At 39.4% G+C, this 26,892-nt stretch overlaps 1 protein-coding gene across 1 annotated transcript in view; it reads right to left on the bottom strand.

Moving 5' to 3' along the window:
* The window catches only part of Rab8 (RAS oncogene family member Rab8), a 112,607-nt gene that overhangs the window by 63,828 nt on the left and 21,887 nt on the right, over window positions 1-26,892 (bottom strand). Inside the window, exons 2-4 of the mRNA XM_067137003.2 lie at window positions 15,229-15,289; window positions 14,927-15,131; window positions 14,679-14,819 (exon numbers count right to left, since the gene is read on the bottom strand). Coding sequence (XP_066993104.1) covers window positions 14,679-14,819; window positions 14,927-15,131; window positions 15,229-15,289 — 407 coding nt within the window. The remainder of the gene's footprint in view (window positions 1-14,678; window positions 14,820-14,926; window positions 15,132-15,228; window positions 15,290-26,892) is intronic.

Genomic DNA, 26,892 nt, shown 5'->3' with positions numbered 1-26,892 from the left:
TCAATCTGGAGGCACAGTTGCAGCCGATACTACCAAGCTTAAGGAATCCCTTGAATTGCCAATTAGTATCCCAACCTTGGGAGAGAAAGATATTGATGACGTTCTCTCCACGATCACGGACAACACTACTGAGCTAGCATCTGTAGTTAGTTTTTTTGAAGTAAGTGATCCATCGCCTAATCAACTTAAACGTGTGCAAGCTTGACTATTCCATTTTTTCCATAGAGTTAGCGATCTATTGTCTCTGAAGTTAAACGAAGTTCAGGGTAAGGAGGCAAGTAACCTTGTTGAACACTTTTCTAAAATGTCCAGTAAAGTTAGTCAATTGTTAAATGGGTCTGCTACTCCCGAAACCGACCAACCTACTGTGGTAAACATAGCTAATGAGGAGGATTCTTCCAAGGGTGAAGAAGGTAGAAGATTGGTAGCTACTCAACAAACTTCTGCCCTATTAGGAAAGGAATTTGAGCACCGTTCATCCATTCCACCATTCTCTTTGAATAATGCAATCTCTGAACTAGCTTCTTTGCCCCCTAGGCCTATACCTATTATGTCACCTGGGTTCTGTAGTTTGCCTCATCCTTTGGCGATGTTGCTTAGGGGTATTTCTAGGTTTTCAATTCTACTAATGATGTCATTGCATTCTTAAGGTTTTTAGTTGAGTTTCAAGATCACGCTCTAGTGTTTTCTCTTTCCCCTTCTCAAATTCTTCAGATTATTTATCCTTATTCCATTGGTGTCCCCTCAGACAAAATAGTAAGAGCATTTGCTGAACAGTCATCTATAGAAGACTTCCACGTCCATTTGCTAGCAAATTTCATTCCGGCTCGAGCGAGGTCATCACTAATTCAAAAGTATTATTACAGAGTACTGCGACTGGATGAAAATCTTGCCGACTTCATCCAAGACATTAAATTCTACACAAGGGTATTTGCTCTTAATTTCCCAGAAGACCAAATTGTGCAGGCCATTGTGGAAGGGATTTCACCACCCTACAGGTCATATCTGTGTTTTGCGGCGCGTCCTCAAACTTTTGCAGAGTTAAAAGCTATGGCTGTCTAAGCTGAAGGAGTTAGGTATGTCGACACCTTACGTGTCGCGAAGGAGCCCCCTCCGTCTTCGAGTAATTTTCGGCCTCCACCTCGTCGAACTTCCACAACCCGCAAATGTTATGCTTGTGGGTCAGCAGATCATCGCCGGAATAAATGTCCTTTGATTAAATCCAGCAGGACAAAGAATGGAACAGGGTCATCCCAAGGCTATTTTAAATGCGGCTCTTTTTCACATATTGCCAATAATTCCCCGAATGCTAAGAGCACCCACTCCTGTTCAACTTCTGGTGCAACCTCCACCAACGCAAATAATCAAAAGTGACTAGTGGCATCGGCTGAGTCGGCGTGCTCATCTTCTTCAGGCTCAGCCCCATTAAACCCGATGAAAGCTCAGGGAAAAGTCAGGGCTCTTCTAATTTAGCATTCGAAGGTCCCAAAGAATGTCTTAAGATTGCGGCGGAGACCCCCGCACTGGTAACTTTTCTGAAAACTGAGTTGAATGATGAACCGATTACTGCAATATTAGACGCTGGGAGTGTGTGTTCCATTATTTCGGCTGAATGGTATTCCAAATTAAAGTCAGCCTGTAAATTTTCTGATTATTGTTTGTCTTCGGTTCAATACGTTTCGGCTAACTCTTCTCCATTAGAAATTTTAGGTTTCATCTTTGCCAAAATTAGGACTGCTAAATTCACTTGGAAAGTTAAACTGTTTGTGGCTAAGCACTTGTCTTGCCCCATTATATTGGGAGTGGATTTCATTTCTTTTACTGGTCCAGTGCTCGACATTCAGAGCAAGTCGTGCACTTTCAAATTGCTAGTAATTTCAAAATCCCCTTACTAAAATGTAATTCTGTGTCATGTTCATCTGTTTCGCCTACCAAGGATGAGATGTTAGACCTTACACATCTAACTGAGGAGCAGGCTGAGAGTATTTGTAAGTTGTGTCAGTCGTTTCCAGATGTTTTTTCTGGTACCCTTGGTGTTACTGACCTTATTGAATACAAGATTGAGGTTACCAATTCGATTCCAGTTAGATTTCCACCTTATAGGTTATCTCCACCTAAAATTAAGGCTCTGAAGGAGATCATAGACCAGATGCTGAAAGATGGTATAATTCGACCCTCTAAGTCGGCGTATTCTTCGCCTATTTTCCTAGTTCCGAAACCCCAAGGTGGCTTCAGGCCTGTGATTAACTATAGGGCATTAAATCGGAAGTTGGTGTTACAATCTGTGCCTCTTCCCGACCTTCACTCTTGTTTTTCATGGTTTTGGAAAGCTAAGTTCTTTACTATCTTAGACCTTAATCAGGCGTATAATCAAATCCCCCTAGCTGAAGAATCCAAGCATCTCACTGCCTTTGCCACGGATTGGAACTTGCACGAGTACAACCGCGTGCCTTTCGGGCTCCCCACGGGAGCAGCTGTGCTCACGAGACTGCTAGATAGGGTCTTCTCCGACATCAAATTTGAATACTTATACCATTATCTTGATGATGTCGTCATATTTTCTGAGACCTTTGAGGAACATCTAGATCATCTGAAAGAGGTCCTTAATTGCCTTCGTAAGGCAGGGTTAACTGTGAAGTTGTCCAAGGTGGCTTTCGCTAAACCTTCCATGTCATTCCTAGGGCATATTGTGTCGCCCGAGGGTGTTGCTGTTGATCATTCTAGAACACAGGCCATCCGTAATTTTAAACCTCCTAAGGACATCAAAGGTATTGCCAGGTTCATCGGCATGGTGAATTTCTTCAGAAAATTTATTCCTAATTTCACTAACAGAGCGGCGCCCTTGAACTTACTCCGTAGAAAAGGCGTTAAATTTGAGTGGGGGCCTTCTCAACAAGCCGCTTTTGAAGACCTGAAATTAGCCCTTTGTAATGCCCGTTCTTGCCATGCCTGATTTCTCAAAGAAATTCATTGTTCAAACCGACGCGTCATCGTCGACGGTGGCTGCTGTGCTTCTTCAAGAGACTGAACTTCGGAAGCGACCCATCGCCTATGCATCTAGGACTATCGACTCAAGAAGTCAAGTATTCCATCTATGAACTTGAGGGTTTGGCAGTCTTATTTGCACTAGAGAAGTTCCGCCTCTATCTGGAACACGCCAAGTTCAACTTGGAAACTGATAACCAAAACTTAAGCTGGGTCTTAGCTAGGCCGCGTCGTACTTGTCGCATAGCCCGCTGGGCCATCAGGATTTCTGCCTTCCAGTTTGATGTTAGGCACATAAGAGGGTCTGAAAATGTTGTGGCAGACGGACTAAGCCGTATGTTTTCTAATGATGTGGAGACCACTGAACAGGAAGACAGTTCTTCTCTTCCCGAGTCTATACCTACTTGTGTAAATGCCATTCTAACTGATGCCCCCATGTTGTTTAGGGATATTGAAAAATATCAACGTGAAGATCCAGTGCTGACTCCCATTGTGGAAACCCTTTCTTCTGGGGAACATGTCGTCCCTTATGTGTTGAGGAATGGGGTATTATGTTGCCCGTCGAGGCATGATCAGAAGACGAAAGTTGTGGTTCCAGCTGTTCTTGTACCTATGATCTTCAAGTACTACCATGAGACCCCATTAGGGGGACATTTACGCATCTTCAAAACTCGAGAAAAGATCCGCGAGATGTTCATTTGGAAAGGTATGGACGGTGAAATTCGTGAATTGGTAAAGGCTTGTAAATCTTGTTTGCTTAGTAAGCCCACCTTGTCCACTAAGTTAGGTCTATTGTCTTCTCATCAAGCGTCGCACCCCATGGAACGCCTGTATATCGACTACGTAGGACCCTTCCCCCAATCAAAGGGGAACGCCAATAAAATCATTCTTGTGTGTATAGAGGGTTTCACATGATTTTCCTGGTTATTTCCGACTAAGCTGGCTACCGCTCAGTCCACCATTGCTTGTTTAAATACTATCTTTGCTTCTTTTGGTCCGTGTCAATATCTAGTTTCCGATAATGCTAAAGCCTTTACCTCCAATCTCCTCCGTAAATTGTTTTGATCTGTCCATCTCTCATGTAACTACTTCGGCGTATTATCCTCAACCATCTCTGGCTGAGCGGGTCAATCGTAACCTGAGATCGGCTCTAATTGCCTACCATCATGAAGATCATTCCAGATGGATACGTCCCTGCATTGGCTGGCCTTCGCTTTGAATTCGGCGGTTCATGAATAAGTTCACTCCAGCTTCTTTAATGTTTAAGTTTGTGCCTAACACCCCGATCTCTAACCTTTAGTCACTTAGTGATATTCTACCAGAGACAATAGATCCCGATAATATTAGAGATCTTTGGAAGAAGGCTAAGGAAAATCTTAAAGTTTCTCATGAAAGGTTAGGGAAAGATATGATCGTGGATGGATGTCCACCAATTTAAAAGTAGGAGATCAAGTCATGGTTAAAAAACTTTGTTCCCGCGGGCAAGCTTGCCACCAGATTTCATGGGTCGTGCACCATTATGGATTTCCTAACTCCAGTAACATTGTTGGCGAGTAATCCAGCCAAGGAGAGGATATTTAAAGTTCACCAGTCTCAGGTGAAACCTGTGTAATGTCAATGTAACTTAGCCATTAACCTTTAGCAGGAACTTTGAAGGTTATATTTCCTCTAAATCTAAGGCCTTCTGCACTTTGTAATTGGTTATCTAAATGTACGATCTTTCCCTCCGGTTTTCCTGCTGTCAGTTCCCGAGTGGCCATTACCAAGCCCCTGTCCCCTGCAAATCCACACAAATGGCAAAAAGAATAAAAAGAGCCTTCCAAGCTGCCCAGACCTCAGCTTCACCAACGAAGATCGTACCCTAAAATCACAAGTCACCAACAACACTTTTCTGTCGCCGAGATCTTACTGTTTCATCGTCCCCACAGCCGTTCGTCGCCGTACCGCCACCGACGTAGGGTACAGGCCCACTCCACTCCCGTGATGTCTACCTGTGTACGGCGAGCCGGAATCCATCTCCCGGCAAAGGTTAAAGTGCGGCGCACCGACCACCAACTCATCAGGGGACTGTACATATATCTTTGATCTGCGGCGTCCTTCACCACGACTACCCCTCTCATAGTAGCGGGAGAGGTGTATCTGAGGGTACTTGAGGGGTCCGGGCGACCTCAACGGGATAACTGTAGCGGCAGGACTTGCCGCAAAATTAGCAGCATGTATTTCAAAGTATACAGCAACAAAGACTCTCTAATGCTAAAATTCAACTAGTTGCTACCGAACTACTTAAAAAAAAAAAAACCTTCAAATTTAAATAATTCTGTTTTCAAAATTCTTCTGTGTCACACCTTGGAAGGACATTTGGGGTGGGGAGGGAAGGTCTGTACCGGGAGGTACACCTCTATGCCGCACTTCTAAATCTTGCGCCAATCAAACCTCCTCTCCAGGAGAAACTCGGAACTTAAAACTGGACCAACTTATAAATTTTCTCAGAAGATGTCACTACCGTAAAAAAAATTTTTGGTGAAGTTTCCTGAACTACGTGAAATTCTACTTGTTTTGTTTTCCATTCAGCAAGAGTTTGGACATTCTATCATAGAGGTCACTAAAAAAACTATGATCATGCACTCTGGTGCAAAGTGAAAACCTTTCAGAAGAAATTTTGTTTTCATAAGTTTTTCCTTTACTAAATTTTGTTCATTTTTGGGTTGGCAATATTTATCCTTTCTTTCCGCCTGTTTTGAATTTAACCAATCAAGAATTTCTGTAATTAATTTTCTACCAATCACAGGCTTCTTCTTCGATTTGGTGTGTAACTTTAAGCTACTCAATAAAAATGAGTGGGTGTGGCTGTTTTATTCATGAAAGGTCTAGAACTTTCCCCGAGGGTTTATAAACTGCCGATTTTCACGTCTCTTGGCCATTTGATCAACGTCTATCTAAGTGTGTGGATGTGAAGCCCGAGGCGGGTGGCGCCTCTCATCAGGCAGCAGGTCTTCAGCAAGGTAAAGGCCGTTTAACATCTTTTTTCTTGCTAGCTCAGCAGTTTAACCCGCAGGAAAGGTCCGAAACTTTAATATGTAACCTTTTTCTCTAAAATGTAAGTTCTGCCGGCTTAAGTAAAAACTTTCGGGGATGGAGAGTGATTTAACCTCTCGAGCTCCCCTTCATTTTGGTTTTCAGGCGACTATGTTTTGGTAACTGATTTTCTTCCCTTCCTTAATGTTTTAAATTTCTTTCTTAGACGGGTCACCTCCATAGTTTGGGAATAGCCTCTGTTTCATCGGCCTAGTGCCTGTTAGGTTTTAAGAAGCTGCATAGAGGAGTGCAAGTATTCACCTCCTTTCATTTTGTGCTTGGGCCATTTATTTAACCATTATTTCTTTTACACGAAGGCGCTGTAGGCTGGGTACGAGATACCCCTGTTTCATTTTTGTAAATTGTGCCTTGATGGCAAGTTATTGTAAGGTCTGATATTGCCTTGAATAGGCTTGAAAAACTGAGAGCGTGTCAGCTCTTTTCTAGTATTGTAAAAGTGCCCCTAGTAGGCTTGACATTGTAAATTACGGAGCTGGTGCTCCATGTTTTAGGAGATTTCCGCCCTTTGAACAAATCATTGTTTGGTAATGCTGAGCTAGGAGCTCAAACTTGTAAAACTAGGGGCTTATAGCCCGAAAGTATTATAATTCTGAAATCTTGAATCCTTCCTAGTCTTGTTTCTTCACCTAGTCAAAGTTGTTAGATTTTTGTTGTTATTAATTGTTAAAACTCAGAAAATATAACCTTTGTTAAAGTTTTAAATTAACTTTGATTTGGTAGTTAGACCCATTCACCCCGGCACCTTCTTTCACCTCTGCTGATCCACCAAACCACGGTAACTAGAATAATTTTACCAATGAATCTTGGCTTCATTTAACAGGTGACAAACAGTCAAAATGCCTGACTCTGGACATCTGAAAATGCAATTCGTAAACACAACTTCATTCTCAAAAGATTGGTGTGTGGACTGCAATCTAATGTTCAATAATTATTCAGCCAATATTCTTTAACAGCACGATAGATTTAGAAGTTTACTGTAATGAACTGAATGATACAAATTATGGGTTCATTCTTCCAAGACGGAGCTGCAGCTCATACCTCCAATCGTTCCATGCAATTTTCAAGTGATATATTCGAGGTACCATTTAATTTCACAAGGGCTCTGGCAACCATGTAGTCCTGTTTTGTCAACTTCTAAAATTTTTTACTGGGGTGCTGACAAGTCCTTAGTTTATCAGTCTACTCCCAGAACAATTCAGGAATTAAAAGTAGCCATAACAAATTTTGTGAACTCCGTGCGTAGTGATTCATAGGTGAATGTTTTTAATAGTAAGTGCAAAAGCACTGTTCTATGCTTGGAATTTCATGGTAAACTTTTTCAACATCTGCTGTGAACCTGGTATACAAAAAATAATAACCAGGCTTACATTATTGCAGAACCATTGTGCTTTTAATCTCTTGATTCATTGTGTTGCACTATCTGTCCGCTTGCATCTGACCCTGAGCAGACACACTGCCAACTGAAATGTGCACTTGGATAGGCTGCAGCTTTACTGCCTGATGTGAAGAATCATTTCTAATGCACGGTATAACTTTCAGGCTGTGCACACCAAATGTCAGCACAGATTGTTATATTGCTATAACAAAGCATTTATAAAACTTAAAATACTCTGTTGCCTGTTGTTGAAATCAGCTATTGTTAGCTATAATACAAATTCCAATGTCTTTTGGTTTAGACAGTTTTTCAACACTGATGCCTGCTCAGTACGGTACTGCTCCAATTCTTGCAGAATAGGCTCACTGCAGGGAAAAAAAAAGAAGAAAAGCATGCTGTGGCCTGTGTCTACAGGACAGTTTGTTGGTCAAACCAGCAGAGTACTGAAAAATTGATGATTTCTGAACTTGGCATTCGCTCTGGTTTGAAGCAAAGACAAGAGAAAAGCACTCACAAAGACTGAGTATGCAGTAGACATCCTAGAAGATGATCTGCTGCTGTAGATTAACACATTGTGATCTTAAACTGCAGACATGTATCTGCCAAAAAGCTTTTTAACATGCAGACAAGACATAAAATCTCAGACTTCAGCAGGCCAGACAACACAGGGATTGAACCACTGATCTGATGCTATGGAGTGACAAGTCAAAATTTGAGAAACTGGGTCAAATCATCGTTAGTACGTCTGCAGTTTTTTTTAAATTAGTATTTACTTTAAGTCACACCGACACAAATAGGTCTGATGATATAGATGTTGATTCCCATAGTGAACCTGAAATATTTGTCCCGAATGAGTAAATTTATAATACCAATATAAATGGTCCGTTATTGGACATTACAAATTTTCCAGCTAACTCATTCCTGGTTGCCAGCGTTTCGCCCTCGTGTGGTAGGTTGGGCTCATCAGTTGATATCTAGCTCACCTGCCAAGACGCTGGCTAGTGCATATCGTGGAGGCCACTGCGTAGGCTACTTGGAATCAACATCTATATCATCTGATAGCCAAGCAGGCATCAATTTTTGGTAAAGAGACAAAGTCTCTCATAGTGCATGGGCACTAGCCTACGCAGTGACCTCCACGGTATGCACTAGCCATGCATCTTGGTGGGTGTGCTATGTACCAACTGATGAGCCCAACATAGCACAAGGGGGCAAAACGCTGGCAACCAGGAATGAGTTAGCTGGAAAATTTATAATGTCCAATAACCGACAATTAATATTGGTATTACAAATAGGTCTTACAGCAACAATGGGATGGGAAAGGGCAAGAAAGGAAGCGGCTGTGGCCTTAAGGTACAATCCCAGCAATTCGCAGCCAGGATAAATAATGCTAGAAGGCTGCCAAACACAACCTGTGAAGCATGGGGGTGGTAGCATTATAGTTTGAGGTTATTTCATTAATAATAAGGTAGAAGACTATGTGAGAATGGAAGGTGTCATGAAGCAGTATCAGTGCATTCTATTGAGCAATAAAATACAATCTGGAACTCAACTTATTGGAAGAGGATTTGTTCTAGTGGAAGACAATGACCAGAAATACACATCTGCAAGAAGTATGCAAGAAACAAAGAATCATCAGGAGCTCTAGAAGTAAATGACCTGGCCCCCCTCAGTCACCCGATTTATCCTTATTGAGTTGTTGGGTGAATTCAATAGAGACAAAACAATTTTCTGTCAACAGTTGTGAAGATCTCTGACAATGCCTTTTGCAAGCACAGGGAGCTATAACTTAAAATGAATACAAGATTTATTGCTCCACCTTCTCAATACTTAAAAACAGAGAGCTATAACCAAGAGTTGTTGGAAGAACTAACCAGAAGAATGCCACATATTTATGGAGCAGTAATCAGCAATAGGAATGCAGACGAGCAAAGAGTTTGAAGAGTGTAGCTCTAAAAGATTTTTTTCCCCATTATTTGAAGCATAAATTGTTTTATAATGTGTCAGTTTGTGTACACTGGGTGCCTAAGTTTGTATTTTGAATTAAAATACCAGTATAAGTCATTCGAAATATTACTAACCTGCTGCCTAATAAAAAGAACTGCTGGAGTTTTCTTAAGGTGAGTTAAAACATTTTGACACCAAAAAATCAATAAATTTTCCCTATTCATTTGCAAGTGATCAGGCAAGAGAAGTGGGTAGAAATATACATTACATTTTAGAAAAAATGAGAAACAGAAATACCAATGCAGCAATATCACTAAAAAATAATTTTGTTTTACAGGGAATACCAGTAATGTGCAACAGAAATAGATGATCCTGAAGATAGAGTAAGGAGCCTTCATGGCTCAGGCGGCAGTGTGCCGGCCTCTCACCACTGGGTTCCGTGGTTCAAATCCCGGTCACTCAGTGTGAGATTTGTGCTGGACAAAGCGGAGGCGGGACAGGTCTTTCTCCGGGTACTCTGGTTTTCCGTGCCATCTTTCGTTCCAGTAACACTCTCCAATATCATTTCATTCCATGTGTCATTCATTAATCATTGCCCCAGAGGAGTGTGACAGGCTTTGGCAGCTGGCACAATTCCTATCCTCGCCGCTAAATGGGGACTTAATTCATTCATTCATTCATTCATTCCATTCCTGACCCGGTCGAATGACTGGAAACAAGCTGCAGATTTTCGAGACAGAGTACTGCAGAAAGAGAGCCCATCATAATAGGTGGTAGGCTTTCCTTAAATAAACAATATTCTGGTATTCATGAAGACTTTTCCGATCTCCTTCCTTCTGATATACAATTTTCAAGTAATTTGCCTTTTTCAAATTTCATATGGCAAAACTAGTAAGTAAAGAGAAGGGAATATGCGAGTAAATTTGGAATACCTCAATATTGGGACATTATTATTAAAGGTCCAGGCAACTTATTTTGGCTGAAAGCCCTATTGCATTATTTTATATTATTCAGAGTTATAAGCGTGAAACTGCCACAATGCTTGAGCGAGTGACGTCACTATTGGCGAACCGCCTTTTGCATGGTGTTAGTAGGTGTAGCAGAATCAAGCAGTGCAACTGTTGGTTCGGCATATTTAGCTACTGTAAATGATACCTAAATGAAAATGTGGTTTACTATGTTGTTATGGATGCAACCACACAAGCACTTTGAAAACATCGAAGGAAGAAAGTGTAGGTTTACACAGATTCCTCAGTAGAGAGAAATGTCCAGAGACATATTGCGCTTAGCTATTACAAATTATTCGCACTAATTTCTCACCAACCCAACATAGTTTCATATGCTCTACACGTTTCAGAGAGCAGGACTATTAAATATCAAATAAATATAAAGCCGGACTCCTGAGACAAAATAGAAAACTTGTTAAAAAAGGTTCTGTGCACACACTAAATATGAGGAGAATGAAACCTGCTCCTGTTGCAAAGCGTGCTTCTATGTATGTTAAGGAGTAATTTGAAATATTCTAAATATATGCTTGAATTTGTTATTAATCAAAGTATTCTGGTTCTTGCCTCTCAGCAGCCAGGAATCCTACATATCTACCTCCTTCTTGGGGATATTGTTCTCAGACTGCCTTCACTACACAAGATGGTGTATCTCTTCTCTCTTACTAAAGAAGCCTATGAATTGACTCAGTACACAAACTGGCAAAAGACTATGGACCACCAGTTAGCATTAGTTTTCAAAACCAGTCTTCCCCTCTCATGGTGGATATTAGTTTTATCCATATGAAGACAACATTAGAGAAGTCCTCGTGCCAAGAAGTACATGTCAAACTCCCACACATTTCATTTATGGTTTCACTGTCTTTACAGCAGAAACTTTCAGCAGCAGGGGCAATGTTTCACAATGTTTGAACTTTGTGCTTTCTTCCCTCTAACATCGCGCACACTGCTGCACATCCTTGTTAGGTTTTCCTTCTTATCCTTTGGAGGAATCATGATTGAAAATGGCAGCCAATAAGTTGCATTGGGGTTGCTTTTGCTGATGCGACGACCTGCTGCTTTCGGAAAAAATTCCTCTGTGTGTTGTTGTGCAATCGTTTTCTCAACGAGAGCCATAGAAAAGTCAAGAGCATCCTCCTTTCCTCGTGTTTTCCATACTGCAGAGTGGAGGAGAGAAGCAGCGATGGAGGTCCTTGATTCACAACCCGACCTGGGAAGCTGGAAATGGGAAATGAAGATCATGATGAACTGCATTCCATACTGCTAGTTCCAACAGGGGAAAATATACCTTCCTATAACACTTCCTTTCTCTCTTCTGTGGCAGGGTGTTAGTAACAGTGTGTTGATCTTCTTTATCAACACCCCACCCCCACATTGTTTCATTATACGCGGACACAGATTTCAGTTATTCCTAAGAGGTACCCGAGGGCAAGTCCAAAAAGGATAGAATTAGAAATGAAGAGATAAGGAAAAAGACAGGAATCTTGAAACTTCAAGACAGGATAGAAAGAACAAAGCTAAAGTGATATGAGAATGGGAGAAGAGAGTGCAAAAAAGAAAAATAGAAAAAAAAGAAAAAAACACCTTTTTCAGAGAAGTTAACAGGAAAGAGAACACGTGGAAGACCCCAAAAGAGGTGACATTCAGTGTGGGAGTGCATAGAGAAGAGGGGAGGAAAACCAGAAGATGTACTTAAAAAAGGAGAAGAGTTGTGGAGAGATAGGCAGCGATGGAGGTCCTTGATTCACAACCTGACCTGGGAAGCTGGAAATAGGGAATGAAGATGATGAATTTCCTTTTTCAGTCTTCTGCGTTTTTTCTCTGCATTATGGATAGTAGACAGGATGCAGACATCTCTCTTGTCTTTCCACTTTATTGCAATCAATTTACCTCGCTGGAATGCTGCAATCTCCCCCTTCTTGAGTTTCGTGCTCCAGAAATTTGGAGGCATCTGTTCTATCGGCACACACAGAGCCTAATGTATCTGTGCGATTGGTAATCAGAATGTCACCTAGTTGGGGAGAACTGTAATAGTTATCCACAGTTATTCAGCAGGGGTTTCATCACTGTCATAGGTAGATGTTTGTAGTCATCAAATTTACAGTCCTTGCCCGTGTATATGATCAGGGGCCAAACATAACCTGTAGCTGAATCATATAGCATGAATGTTTTGCTATCAAATCTGGCTCTCTTGAGAGGCAGTTATTGGACCCAGCCCAATCGTCCTTTATACAGCAGCAAGCTTTCGTTAATTATCACATTCCTTTCTGGGGTACATACAATTCTGAATTTAGTAGCCATGTGATTCAGGATAGGCCATATTTTGTTTTGTTTAGGTTGTGGATGATTTTCTGCAACATATGTACTATTGTCTGGAAAGCGAAGGTACATCTTCAAGTTCACAAATCTTCGGAAAGGAAGAAATTACTTGTTATAAATCTCATTTTTGGTCCGTATTGAAAATTTAAATTTCAAAAACAATAAAGGCGATCTTTAATCCACCTATTCATTACATTAATTTCCACTGTGGTTACAGACATACTATCAGTTAAATGGGACATGTTTTGCCCTCAATATAACACAAGACTCGGAGCCAACAGAAGGGCGGCTACCAACGCAACAGTAGATAGCAAATAACAGCTTTCAACAAACATAGAACATTTTCCAATATCTACTGACACTTCTCAGTCAATTTTATTGCCTACTGGTGCTAACGGCCCCTTCTACAATAATTCAACTGATGCTTCATTTTCATTTTCACATTATGCTCATGATTTCATCAGCGGCCTGAAGATGTTTTTATGACATTCATTTTAGTGCTTGTTTTTCACGCCCTCATGTCGTTGGCATTATATCAGTCACACTGTTTTTCCACTATTTTTTTTTTTTTTAATGAACCGTTTTAATTAGAAATTTTGTAACAGAATAAGTTTTAGTCTCTGACAAAATATTTTTATGGTTTAATCATTGACTGTTTCCATCAACATGTTTGTATAATGTATAATTTCTCACATTTTTTGATACTGAATTTTAGTAACTGGCTAAACTTTTAGCTTCGATATTAATATAAGATGTACTCTTGAAGATTGTTTTTAAGCTGAAGATGCCCTGAATTGAGGGCGAAACATGTCCCATTTAACTGATAGTATGTTTATGTAACCACTATAAGTGGAAATTAATGTATTGAATAGGTGGATTAAAGATCACCTTTATTGTTTTTGAAAGGAAGAAATTGTCAAAAAATTGGTGTAGCTAATATCGGTGTCTTGGAACAATGCATTTGATATGTAGGTTTCTTTACAATGCTTTGCAGTATTGTTAGCACGATAAAAATATAAATTTCGTCAATTGATGTGTCCTTCCATTCCGGCGCAGTAGTCTGTCTTGAGTATCTCTTAGTCCATGGCATCAAAATATCTATAAAATCGTCAATGAACTGACTAATGTAGTGCATAACATCTTCACTACACAGCTGGAAATGTATTTCATGGTTAACCATGAAAGTAAAACGTGGTGGGACAGGTGGTAATGTTCCGAAAGTATCAATTTCACACCATTGTCTGGCACTTGCAATATCACAATCAGACGAACTTGAGCTATCACTTCTTTTAAACTGTCCTCAAAAACTTATTCAGACCTATTAGACTCACTAAACTCAATGTCAAACTCTTCTTCATTCTCCATTTTCAGTTAACAGACGAAGTACACTTAGATAGCAATAAATATGGAAAAGCCGCAAAAACGAGCTGCCTGAGTCGCCAACATCCACTACGGTTGAGTCAGAGACGTCTGTTGGCAAAAATAGGAACCTAAAGTAATAATTTTATGAACATCTGGCAGAAATATTGAGAAACAAGAAACGAGTATATATGGTAATAATTTTATGAACATCTGGCAGAAATATTGAGAAACAACAAGAAACGAGTATATTCGGGCCTTTAAATTAGGTACCGATCAGTGACCGAAATTCCCGAGTATACTTAGGTTTTTATTTTATATAAATATATAAAATCCCGATTATACTTTGGCTTTTATGTTAAGAGGTTAATTTAAGTAATAGAAATGATCAAACAAGTGTCAAATTAAGTCATATATAGAAAGATAAGAACAAGAATAGGAACACATAATAGGATAAACACAATGACAGGTCGGTGTGGGAATAGGGAGTAGCAATAAGAGGAGATACTAATTAGCATGAAAACTCTGAAGAACAACAATGTCCAAATATTCACAGGCAGCACATGAAATGGAACTGATAAAACAATTCTTACCAGTTTCTTTTCCATTTTAGTCTTAATATCCCTGGCAAGAGTGAAGAAAGCCTCCTCTACACGAATAGACGCCTTTGCACTAGTTTCCATGAATTTTATACCATACTCTATCGCTAACTGTTCTCCTCTCTCCTTCGTTACCTGAAAACAAACTTCCATTATTAAACAGCTGCCATATCAGAAACATTACTAAAACAGTAAGATACTATTTGCTACCATATCCTGCAGTGACAACCAAAGATACTGACCTGACGTTTCTCATTCAATTCACATTTGTTTCCTAAGAGCATTTTTTCTACATCAGCAGATGCATTTTCCTCGATATTCCTAATCCAATTCTTAATATTCTCAAAACTTTTCTCGTTTGTAATATCATAAACCAACATAATACCCATTGCACCACGGTAATAGGCAGTAGTGATTGTGCGGAACCGTTCCTGTCCTGCAGTGTCCCTAAAATTATACAATTGAACAAATGAATAAACAAGATCTATTAAAACTAAAGAATCAACTTATCTGTACATCTGTATGAAGTATCACTATCACTTACCAGATCTGCAGCTTTATCTTCTTTCCATCTAGTTCAATTGTCCTAATCTTGAAATCTATACCTGCAAGAAAAAACATCTTATTAAGAGGAGTTGGGTGCAGCAGGGTCTGAAATTTCATACATTTTTCATGATGATTATTATTATCATTATTATTATTAAACTGAGTCTGATAGAGGCAGTTAGTTCTGTTACAATCCTAATTTCATGTCAATGCTCGTTGTTTGATACCTTTAAAATATTACTATGTTAGCAGATAGGGAACCGAGACAACATACTGAATATGCAAAATTATAGAATATCACTCATTTAGTACCTAGCAGTAGTATCAGTCAACAATGAATGAAAATAATCTGTTTCCCAATATCAAACATCCAGCACAGACCAATAATATGTCAAATATCTATATGCTGCTGTTAGATTTTGTTAGATTTCAGAAAGTCCCATTCCACACATGATACAACTTTAAGAAGCCAGACTCCTCAAAGTACGCAGAAATGCTGGACCAGAAGTGCCTCGAATGGCTGTGGAAATAAGGAGAAATTGAAGGAACTTGCTAGGAAATTGAATCTAGCAAAGAAGGCAGCTAAGGATAACATGATTACAAGCATAATTGGCAGTCATACAAATTTTAGGATAAATGGAAGGGTATGTATAGGTATTCTTTTGCTATTTTGTTTTACGTCGCACCGACACAGATAGGTCTTATGGCGACGATGGGATAGGAAAGGCCTAGGAAGTGGAAGGAAGCGGCCGTGGGTTTAATTAAGGTAAAGCCACAGCATTTGCCTGGTGTGAAAATGGGAAACCACGGAAAACCATCTTCAGGGCTGCTGACAGTGGGGCTCGAACCCACTATCTCCCAATTACTGGATACTGGCCGCACTTAAGCAACTGCTGCTATCGAGCTCGGTATATAGGTATTCCAAGGCAGAAACAGATTCCAAAAAGGACACACCAGGAATAATATATAAGACAAGGGGAGTGTGTATGTGAGGATCTTCAAAAGGTAGAAGTATTCAGTCAGCAGTATGTAAAGATTGTTTGTTACAACGATACTGTCCAGATAGAGAAGGAGACTAATGATGAACAAGTATTAAAATTTACATATGGTAACAATGACATTTACAATAAGATACAAAAATTGAAAACTAGAAAAGCAGCTGGAATGGATAAGATTTCTGGGGATATACTAAAGACAATGGGTTGTGATATATTACCATATCTGAAGTACTTATTTGATTATTGTTTGGTTGACGGAGCTATACCAAATGAATGGCGAGTTGCTATAGTAGCCCCTATGTATAAAGGAAAGGGTGATACAACTTAAAGCTGAAAATTACAGGCTAGTAAGTTTGACATGCGTTGCATGTAAGTTTTGGGAAGGCTTCTCTCTGATTACATTAGACATGTTGGTGAAATAGATAACTGGTTCAATAGAAGGCAATTCGGTTTTAGGAACGTTATTCCACTGAAGCTCAACTTGTAGGATTCCAGCAAGATATAGCAGATATATTTTGGATTCAGGTGGTCAAATGGACTGTATTGCGATTGACCTGTCTAAAGCATTTGATAGGGTGGATCATGGGAGACTACTGGCAAAAGTGAGTGCAATTGGACTAGACAAAAGAGTGACTGAACGGGTTGCTGTATTTCTAGAAAATAGATCAGAGAATTAGAGTAGGCGAAGCTTTATCTGACCCTAATAATTAAGAGGGGAATTTCTCAAGGCAGTATTATTGGACCTTTATGTTTTCTTATATATATGATATGAGTAAAGAAGTGGAATCGGAGGTAAGGCTTTTTGCAGATGATGTTATTCTGTATAGAGTAATAAATAAGTTACAAGATTGTGAGCAACTGTAAAATGACCTCGACAATGTTGTGAGATGGACAGCAGGCAATGGTACGTTGATAAACGGGGTTAAAAGTCTGGTTGTGAGTTTCACAAATAGGAAAAGTCTTCTCAGTTTTAATTATTGCATTGATGGGGTGAAAGTTCCTTTTGGGGATCATTGTAAGTATCTAGGTGTTAATATAAGGAAAGATCTTCTTTGGGGTAATCACATAAATGGGATTGTAAATAAAGGGCACAGATCTCTGCACATGGTTATGAGGGTGTTTAGGGGTTGTAGTAAGGATGTAAAGGAGAGGGCATATAAGTCTCTGGTAAGACCCCAACTAGAGTATGGTTCCAGTGCATGGGGCCCTCACCACGATTACCTGATTCAAGTACTGGAAAAAATCCAAAGAAAAGCAGTTTGATTTGTTCTGGTCGATTTCCGACAAAAGAGTAGCGTTACAAAAATGTTGCAAAGTTTGGGCTGGGAAGAATTGGGAGAAAGAAGACGAGCTGCTCGATTAAGTGGTATGTTACATGTTACAAACCTCATGTTATGGTCCGTAATGAAATGTACTTAAAGTCAAATAATATTAGATTATAAATTCCACCTGTTCAATACATAAGAGTTTTTATTTAAATTTAAGAAATAGTCCTTAACATATTAGATATAGGGACATGTTTCACCCATAATGAGGGCATCATCAGCCTAAAAATCTCATACCTGAAAGAAAGATAGATCAGGATCCTGATTGTTCTTATACCTAAATAAGAGGATACTGTTTTTTGGTACAAATGTGTATAAAATGACTAGCAAGTAGAATATAGTAGTTATAAGTACTCTTATGACAAAGTCTTAAAATCAATCCTTATTGTAGATCTTTACAAATGACTCGTTTCCTAAAATGTGGTAACAAGTGGTTAGTCAAAAGTTCAAAAATAATATGTAAATTGCTGCATTGAAATAAAATTGGGTAAATATGGTGCCTTATTCTGGAGATGGCGTAAGGAGCTTATAATAGCTTAATATTTAGGATAAGTTGTTAATTTTATATGAAAAGATAATACGACAAACTTCTTGAAGCACTTAGGAGCGAGGATTGGTGTTCGTCGGAAAACGTAGCTATATTTATAATTAGCTGGTAGACGTGGTTGTAGCTTCTTGTATTAAAAGTCGAAAGGAAAATATCCGAGGTTGTGTAGAGCTTGTGGTGTTATGTCTGAAATAAGAGGAGAGTGAAATGTTAACGAATAAACTCAAAGGAGAAGGAGAGAACGAAGAAAAAAACAATGTGTGTGAGGATTACTTACTCCTTCAACAGTTGTGATGTTAATTTGGTTAAATATGAGGTGAGCTGAAGAAAATAAGTTGTGTGTGAATTTCATTTATCTTTTCAACTGTTGTAATGTTAATTAGTTGCCATGGTAGCGTTTGAATGACTGATATTTGCGCTTCTAGTGTTATACCTATGCGAGATTGGCGGGGGAGGGCACGGAGGTGGGGGTGGGTTGTAAGGGGCGTCAAGTTTAAGTGTTACTGGATGTGGATGGTCCATGGGGGTGGACAGGGAGGGAGCTGTGCCTCCTAAAGTGGGAGGGGTCTTGGAAGAAGATAATTTTAGATTGTTTATTAAGTTATTGTGTTTATAGTTTAGAGATTGCAACAATTTTGGTAAAATCTCGTATAATGGGTTTTTAACTTCAATAATATCATTAAGGTTTGAATTTTTGCTGTAATATTGGTCTAAAAATATATAGATGTTTTCTAATTCGTTCATTAATTTCCCTTTACCTACTTTTTTTAATAATAGTGAGGTCTTGTTCTATAGTACTGAAATGATGATCTGCTTCTTTCAAATGAGAGCTCATAGCTGAAAATTTGTTGTGTTTGGAGGCATTACAATGTTCTAAGTATCTAGTGTGAAAGCTGCGGCCAGTTTGTCCGATGTACGAGACACCACATTGGGTGCAAGTGAGTCTGTAAATGCCCGAACCTGAGTAAATGTTATTTGAATTGACTGTGTTGTGGTTGAAAAATAATTTTTGGTTGGTGTTATTTGTTCTAAAGGCTATGCAAGTGTTTTGGTTTTTTAGGGGGATCGAAATTTGGTAAGTGTCTGGATTGTTGTAAGTGAAAGTAATAAAAGTAGATTTTTTGGGTCTGTTAGGAATGAGGTTAGTTGTTAATTTGAGTTTTATTTTGTTGATTAAATTGTCTGTAGTTCCTGGTTTATATCCATTAATTTTTGCCAAATCTTTTATGTAATTGAGTTAATCTTTAAGGTTTTTGGGTGACAGAGGGATTTTTACGGCTCTATAAATTAAACTATGGAAGGTAGCTAGTTTATGGGATTTTGGATGTAATGAATTATTCTTTATTGGTATTGCGGTGTGGGTTGATTTTCTATATATTTTGAAGTCAAAGTTATCATTAATACGTGTTACTACGATATCTAGGAAATTTAAGGATTTATTGATTTCATCTTCCTTGGTGAATTTTATATTTTTGTCTAGGTTGTTAGGGAAATTTAAAATATTATCGCTGTTATTGAGTTCTTTATTAATAATTACAAACGTGTCATCTACGTATCTGAGCCAAAGGCTGAGGCCTTTTATATTTGATATTTTATGATGTTCTAAGGAATCTAAGTATATGTCGGCTAAGATGCTAGATAAAGGGTCTCCCATAGCCAGACCATCCTGATGGTAAATTTTATCATTAAAAGTAAAATTATTTTTTAACACAAAGTTTAGTATTCTTAAGAAATCTTCTATTTCAAGCTTGCTAAGTTTACCATGTTTACTTAGGTTGTCTTTGATGATGTTTCCTGTTTCTTTGGTTGGTACATTAGAGTACATATTAGTAATGTCAAAAGAGCACATAATGTGGTTGGGTTGTAAGGAGAATTTTGTTAAAATATCGCAAGAGTCTACTGAATTCTTTAAAGGGAATTTATTATTTAAAATGTAATGTTTTTGAGAAAATTGTGGATATATTTAGATGTTTTATAAGTTGGGCTGTTTCTACAATTAATTATTGGACGTATGGGAGTATCTTTTTTGTGTAATTTTAGTAATGCTCTGGCTGTGGGAATAATGGGGTTCATAAGGATTAGATTTTGTTGTTTTGCTCTTGTAAAACAAAAGTTAAAAGGTTTCCAACTATCCAATACTATTTGTTGTAACCTAAAAAGTTACATATACATTTGATGAAACTAGTTTTGGTCTTGCTAGAGACCATCATTAGTCAAAATCATTAACACTAGAACTGCACTTGGGTCATTTGTGACCCAGCTGTTAGTTCTTTCTTCTCTATACTCTGAAATAGAACTATTTTTTATCAAGTGTAGAGCTAATGAATATACCAGTACCTGCGCTGGATATTTTTTGAAATTTAATACACATAGTGTATTTTGAAGTAGAATATTAACCATACAAATAAGGAATTTGTGTACAATAGGATTGCCCCATTTCACTGACCCACAATGAGTTCAGTTCTAAGCCCTTGCTCCTATGGCACCGCGAATGTACAGTAAAGTAAGAAAGGCTTCCATCTCCATTTTTAGAGACCAATCATCTGACATCAGTACACACGATGAACATTATGCTGCATGTAGCTTATTTGTAGGAATGGCACTTCACACAACACACGTTGAGAATATTTAATATTCCCTGGCTGTACACATGCTACAAATGTTTTTCTTTTGGTAGTGAGGAAAGGGCACGAAGATCGGAGTGTCTGAAGAAGTACTGGGAAGACCGCAAAGCCCGAACAATCCCTTCAAAGAGACCTGAACGACGGACTGACTAAAGTGATCCAATCTGGTCATAAAAGAAGAAGATAGGGAAGAAAGAAATAACAGCTGGGTCATTTGTCCAGTTCGAGTGTTAAATCATTAAAGGCAAGACATGAATTATACAAGGGGGGATCAAATATAAACAGGATTTTAAATTTAAATTCATTTATTGAAAAACACAAGGCAATTACAGATTTTTTTTTCCTGCTTTGGAAATGCATTTGTCCCAGCGTATGGGCAGCTTTTTGATGCCCTCATCATAAAAAGAACAAGGTTGTGTCACCCGCCAGTTGCGCACGAAGTCTTCCACACTCTCCGTCATCTTCAAATCGTTGCCCTCCTAGAGCTTCTTTAAGCGGTCCGAACAAATGGAAATCGCAGGACGGTAACTCCAGGCTGTAAGGAGGATGATCAAGAGCAGTCCAGTGCATTTCCAGTAGCTTGGAGACACAGCTGCAGTATGGGGCCGCATATTGTCGTGGAGGAGGATTACCTGACGAATCAGTTGGTCTCGTCTTTTGTGGCAATATGCCACCCTCGCCTTGTTCAACAGCTCGCAGTAGTAATCAGCATTGATTGTGTGTTGCTCATGCAAAAAATCAATCAGCAAAATGACTCGATCGAAAAAAAAAAAAAGGTTGCAAGAACTTTGCCAGCTGATGGTCAAGTCTTCGCTTGCACTGGTAATGCCTCCCCTTTCCTTCGCCACTCCTTACTGGCTTGTTTGGATTCGGGAGTGTAGTGGTGGACCCATGGTTCGTTGCAAGTAACGATCCGACTCAAAAATTCATCACCTTCTTCTGCAAACTCTGCTATAAGCCCATGACAAGACCTCCAAACGTCTCAACTACAGATTTGCGGTCAAAAGGCGAAGGGCCCATCAGAACACACTTTACGGAACTGTAGGTCGTTTGTGATGATTGCTTAACAGCTTCCATAACTGAATCTGACTTGTTCTGCAATTTCTGATACTCTCACCCGTCGACTGTCATCAATAATGTCTTTAACTACAAGAACGTATTTGTCTGTAATCCTGGTCCCAGTACGGCGGTCGTGTTGCTGATTTTCCACACATTCTCGTCCTTCCTTGAACTTTTTATGACAGGCAAACACATGCGTCCTTGACAATGATCATCGAATGGCGTACAAGGGAAGTGGGCACGCCACAAAGTAGTATTTTAGGACCGTTGCTTTTTACATTGTATATTAATGACATTTCATCTTCTCTAAAAACGTGTAATTATCACCTATATGCTGATGATCTCCAAATATATTACCATTGCAGCTTAAGCGAATTACCAAACGCAGTAAAATGCACAAATGACGACGTGAAAAAACTCAGTGAATATGCTCTCGCAAACAGACTTCTCATAAATCCATCGAAATCGCAAGATATCATTATCGATTCCCAGAAGCTCCTACACAAGATCAACGATTCGATCATTCCTCCTTTACAAATAATAGCACAATCCTGTACAATAAAACAGTGAGAAATCTTGGGGTAATTATGACAAACTCTAAATTGGGCAGAACATATCGAAAACCTAGGTCAGAAGGTGTTTGCTACTCTACACCCACTGAAATTAAATAAAGATATTATACCACTAAATATGCAGCAAAGATTAACAGAGACCCTAATTCTTTCTATCCTTGACTACTGTGATGTAATCTTGGTAGACGCTACTAAAGAACAAACTAGGAAACTGCAGCGTATTATGAATTGTTGCCTTAGATTCATTTTTAACCTAAGGTATGACGTGCATATTACTCCTTACTATCAAGCACTGCACTGGTTAAAACCTGTTAAGGGACGTGAATATCATATACTTGTCTTAATACACAAACTCCTGCACAGTAACTCCCCCAGTATATTTCATCTAAACTTCACTTCCTCTCTTCCTTTCATAACCGTAACACTCGCTCCGGCTCCACTCTAGCTATTCCTCTTCACCACTCTTCTGTGTATAATCTTTTATTGTAACCGGTTCCAGGCTTTGGAATTCCCTGCCAGTAAGTGTCAGAGGTATTGACTCGTTCCTCAAATTTAAAATATCTTGCCGAGACTTCCTGTTGAGAGTTACTGATTGAAGTGTGTATTGGTGTGTGTTGTGTGCGTGTGATTGGTAATTGTAAAATTAAGAATTGTTTCTGTTAGTTTTATATAATGTAAACGTAACGGTAGTTGATAAGTGTGTAAATTGTAAGTGTGTGTGCAAGTGTCTGTGTGAGAGAGAAAAGAGGACTGAATTAACGAGCTAATAAGCTGCATATTGTGTGGGTGTGTAACTTAAGCTTAATTAGGAAATAGTATAAGTAGTATAATTAATAATAGGCAGTGTCGACTGCCAGTCTCAATGAATGCAAGCATGGCAATGGCACATGAAGTTCTGCTGCACTCTCTTAAAGATCCCAGGCGTCTGTTGTACCGGGAAACAGGCAGCCTTTAAATAAATAAATAAATAAATAAATAAATAAATAAATAAATAAATAAATAATAAATAAATAAATAAATATATATCTATTCGGAGCAAGACTAGTCAAGAGTTGAATGTTAAACACTCATCACGATCATACATCTTGTGTAAGTTCTCAAAGTTTTCTTCCGATTTGAAGAACGCACTTCACAAACGACCAAGTGAAAAAAATGAAATGGCATATGTTTTTTTTTGGTGCTGGGAGGGTGCGAGGAAAAGTTTGGCTTGCCAGGTGCAGGTCTTTTGAACTGACACCCGTACGCGACCAGCGTGTCGTCATGAGGATGAAATGATGAAGACAGCATACATCCAGCCCCTGTGCTAACGAAATTAACCAATGATGGTCAAAATTCCCGACCCTGCCGGGAATCGAACCTGGGACCCTTGTGACCGAAGGCCAGCATACTGACCATTTAGCCATGGAGCTGGACACAAACAACTAAGTGAAACACTTAAAATACTAGCACTTGAAGAATCTTCCTGAATTCAGTTCAGCTGATACAAGTGTGAACAGAATAATGTTGATGGGAAAGTGTTAGAATGTTAATTTGTTTCCAATATGGGTCATTGAAAAAGTTGAAAGAGCAAAAAGCAAAGAAATAGAATAGAGCAGAGTTGTAGATGGGAGGAGGAACTTTTGGGTCAAATTGAAACAGGTGATAGTGGGTCCACAACCGATTTTGAGACAGGGAATCAATGGTTGGAAATGCATATTTATTGTGTTATGGACATACACAGCGTACACCAGACAACAACATAGCTCATAGTAATTGTTCAAAGTGTCAACTGCCAGTCTCAATGAATGCAAGCATGGCAATGGCACATGAAGTTCTGCTGCACTCTCTTAAAGATCCCAGGCGTCTGTTGTACCAGGAAACAGGCAGCTTGGACCCTAGCAAGCAGGTCTTCATCCGTTTCTATGGGGGATTCAAACACCAACATCTTGACATAACCCCACAGGAGAAAGTCCAGAAGTGTCAGATCCAGCAATCGCACTGGCCATGGGACAGGACCTCCCCTTCCAATCCAACGATGAGGGTACATGTTGTTCAGATGCTTGCAAACATTAACATCGAAATGGGCGGGTTCACCATCGTGTTGAAACCACATTCTTTCGTGGACAACAAGGGGTACAGTCTCCAGGAACTGTGGCAGCACATCTCACATGAGCACCAGGTAATGTGGAACAGTCAAATGGATAGGCAGCAAATAAGGTCCTATCAGGTGATCTTGGACAATGCCCGCACATACGTTTGCATGTGGCATGGGGATTGTCCTCACTCCAGACATGGCTGTTGCGGCTGTTGAAAACACCATCATGGATGAATGAGCCCTCTACCGTGAACAATACAAACAGTACAAAGTTCGGCACTACCGCACTGCGGTGGATAATCCATTGATATAAGTGAATGCGGAGCTCAAAATCTGTTTGTCCCAGTGCTTGCACACGTTCTTTATGATAGGGGTATAATACCTGTTCCACCAGTACTCTCCACACTGTATCCTTCGAAGTGTGAGTTTCACAGGCAAGTTGATCGGTGCTTATTGCTGGGTGGTCAGCTACACAATCAACACATCTCCTCAAAGTCTGGTGTTCGGACATGTCTCTGGCGGAAATCTTGGCTGGCTCTTTGTGGCTCTTTTTTAAGTTAGTATCCACGGAGATAAACTTCTTCCAATTAGGACGCTGCCTGTTGGGAAAGCATTCTCTGTACATTCGTGCTAATTTAAAGGCATTACATCCTGCCACACTGTACATCAAATGCATGCCTGCCAACTCTCGTGACGAGTAACGTTCCATCTTTGACTATGCGTAAACAGTAACGCACTTCACCACAGGCACATCACAAGCTCTCTAATGCAATGGACAACTGACACCAGGGATGTGCATGTGGCACAGGTTAATGCGCTGGTGCGATGCATGCGGTCTTCACGACACGTACTATGAGCTAAGTTGTGTACAGTACGTCTGTTTGGTGGTCAGGGGTATATGCTGTTCATCACCCGCTGCCCGTTCCAGTGGACAACAGACACCCGGGATCTCTGCGAGAGAGCAGCAAACTGCTTGCATCATTGCAATACATGCATTGAAACTGGCGGTAGTCACTCTGAACAATTACTATGAGCTACATTGTTATGCGGTGTATGCACAATACATATGCATTTCCGACCATTAGTTCCGTACCTCAATGTAATCAGTTGTAGACCCCTTATCACCTACTGTATTTCAATTTAAGACAAAAGGTTTGAGACACCCTGCATATGCCTATGTGTACAATAAAGTTTAGATTGTGAAAACTTGTCAACGATTGTGAGTGGATATTATGAAAAAGAAATAATGATTGTAGTATTCCTCAACTGTCACCTTATAACTTATAGAAATGCTTCTGTAAGTATCTAAGCTGCTAATCAATTGTCCGTTACCTTCAGCAACTGGTTCTAATAAGGTGACTACGAAAGTACTAGGAGCACTTATACTTCATGTGCAGATTTTTTCTCTTTTTCAGTAGTTACATCAACACCACTAAAAGAAGCCTTTATCTGCAGAATTTCAATGTGTGTTATCTTCTACTTCATTTTTTGGCTTTTTAGACGATCATAAAATTGAAACACTTGAGACACCTTTGTGTCTTATGTAAATTTGTTTACATTCATGTTCCATTTTTACTCCAAGAACTTGTGAACTCCCGTCAATAACTTTACATTAGCACATAACGTCCTATCAAGTTTTCGATTGTACTGATAGATTAAGCTAATTTTCCATCTCGTCTTGTAGATTGTTTTCTTTGCCCTTTTTATTCCTTGGTTATTCTGGGAATCTGACTAAGACTATAATGGAGGCCAGGTGCAATCTGATTGCCTTTCTATGTTAATTTTTTTTTTTTACAAGAAAGATGATTTATTCAATGGACTGCACTGAAAAACTAGTTTCAATTATGCATATTCCTCAGAGGTATTGTGTTTTTCTGTATACTACTTTTTTGGGTTGTTATCCTTTGGTTGGTTACCTTTATCTTTGGGAGCCTATTCATACTTAATTTTGTCTGTTTAGGACTTTCCTGTATTTAGACACATGGTATGTCGTTCTAGGTTACCTGTTTAACTCCTGTGATTTACTATTCCTTACACCACTTCATTTAATAACAGGCGATTGGTCTCTTCTTGTGTGATTTGTTTGGCTGTTGTGTTCTGATATATGTGCCTTGTGGTAGTGAATCTTCGGGTAACCTCTGTTGAGGATTTATTTAAGCCCAGTTTTTGGCCCGGTAAGAATCATGTTTCATAGTCCGCTTTGTAAACATCTGTGTGTAGTATCTATCATCGAAGCTTGATGCTGTAAGACTGTCTGGATGAGTAAATTGTGATTCTGAGTGTGTCTTGGTTAAGACACGCTGTTGTGGGCAGCAGTGGTTAGGCAAACCGATGGATGAATCCCTGGAAAATAACAAGTGTACCCTGATTTAGTGTGTATTTTTATTTGGTATGAGTCTTGTAGTGATGGGCAGTCTGAGACGAGGTCTCGAGATTTGTCGAGACTAGCGCAGGCACTATTTC

Source organism: Anabrus simplex, chromosome 1, assembly GCF_040414725.1.
Source record: "Anabrus simplex isolate iqAnaSimp1 chromosome 1, ASM4041472v1, whole genome shotgun sequence".
Taxonomy (NCBI): domain Eukaryota; kingdom Metazoa; phylum Arthropoda; class Insecta; order Orthoptera; family Tettigoniidae; genus Anabrus; species Anabrus simplex.
The sequence above is the reverse complement of the archived record's forward strand: the minus strand, read 5'-3'. Positions and strand labels throughout refer to the sequence as shown.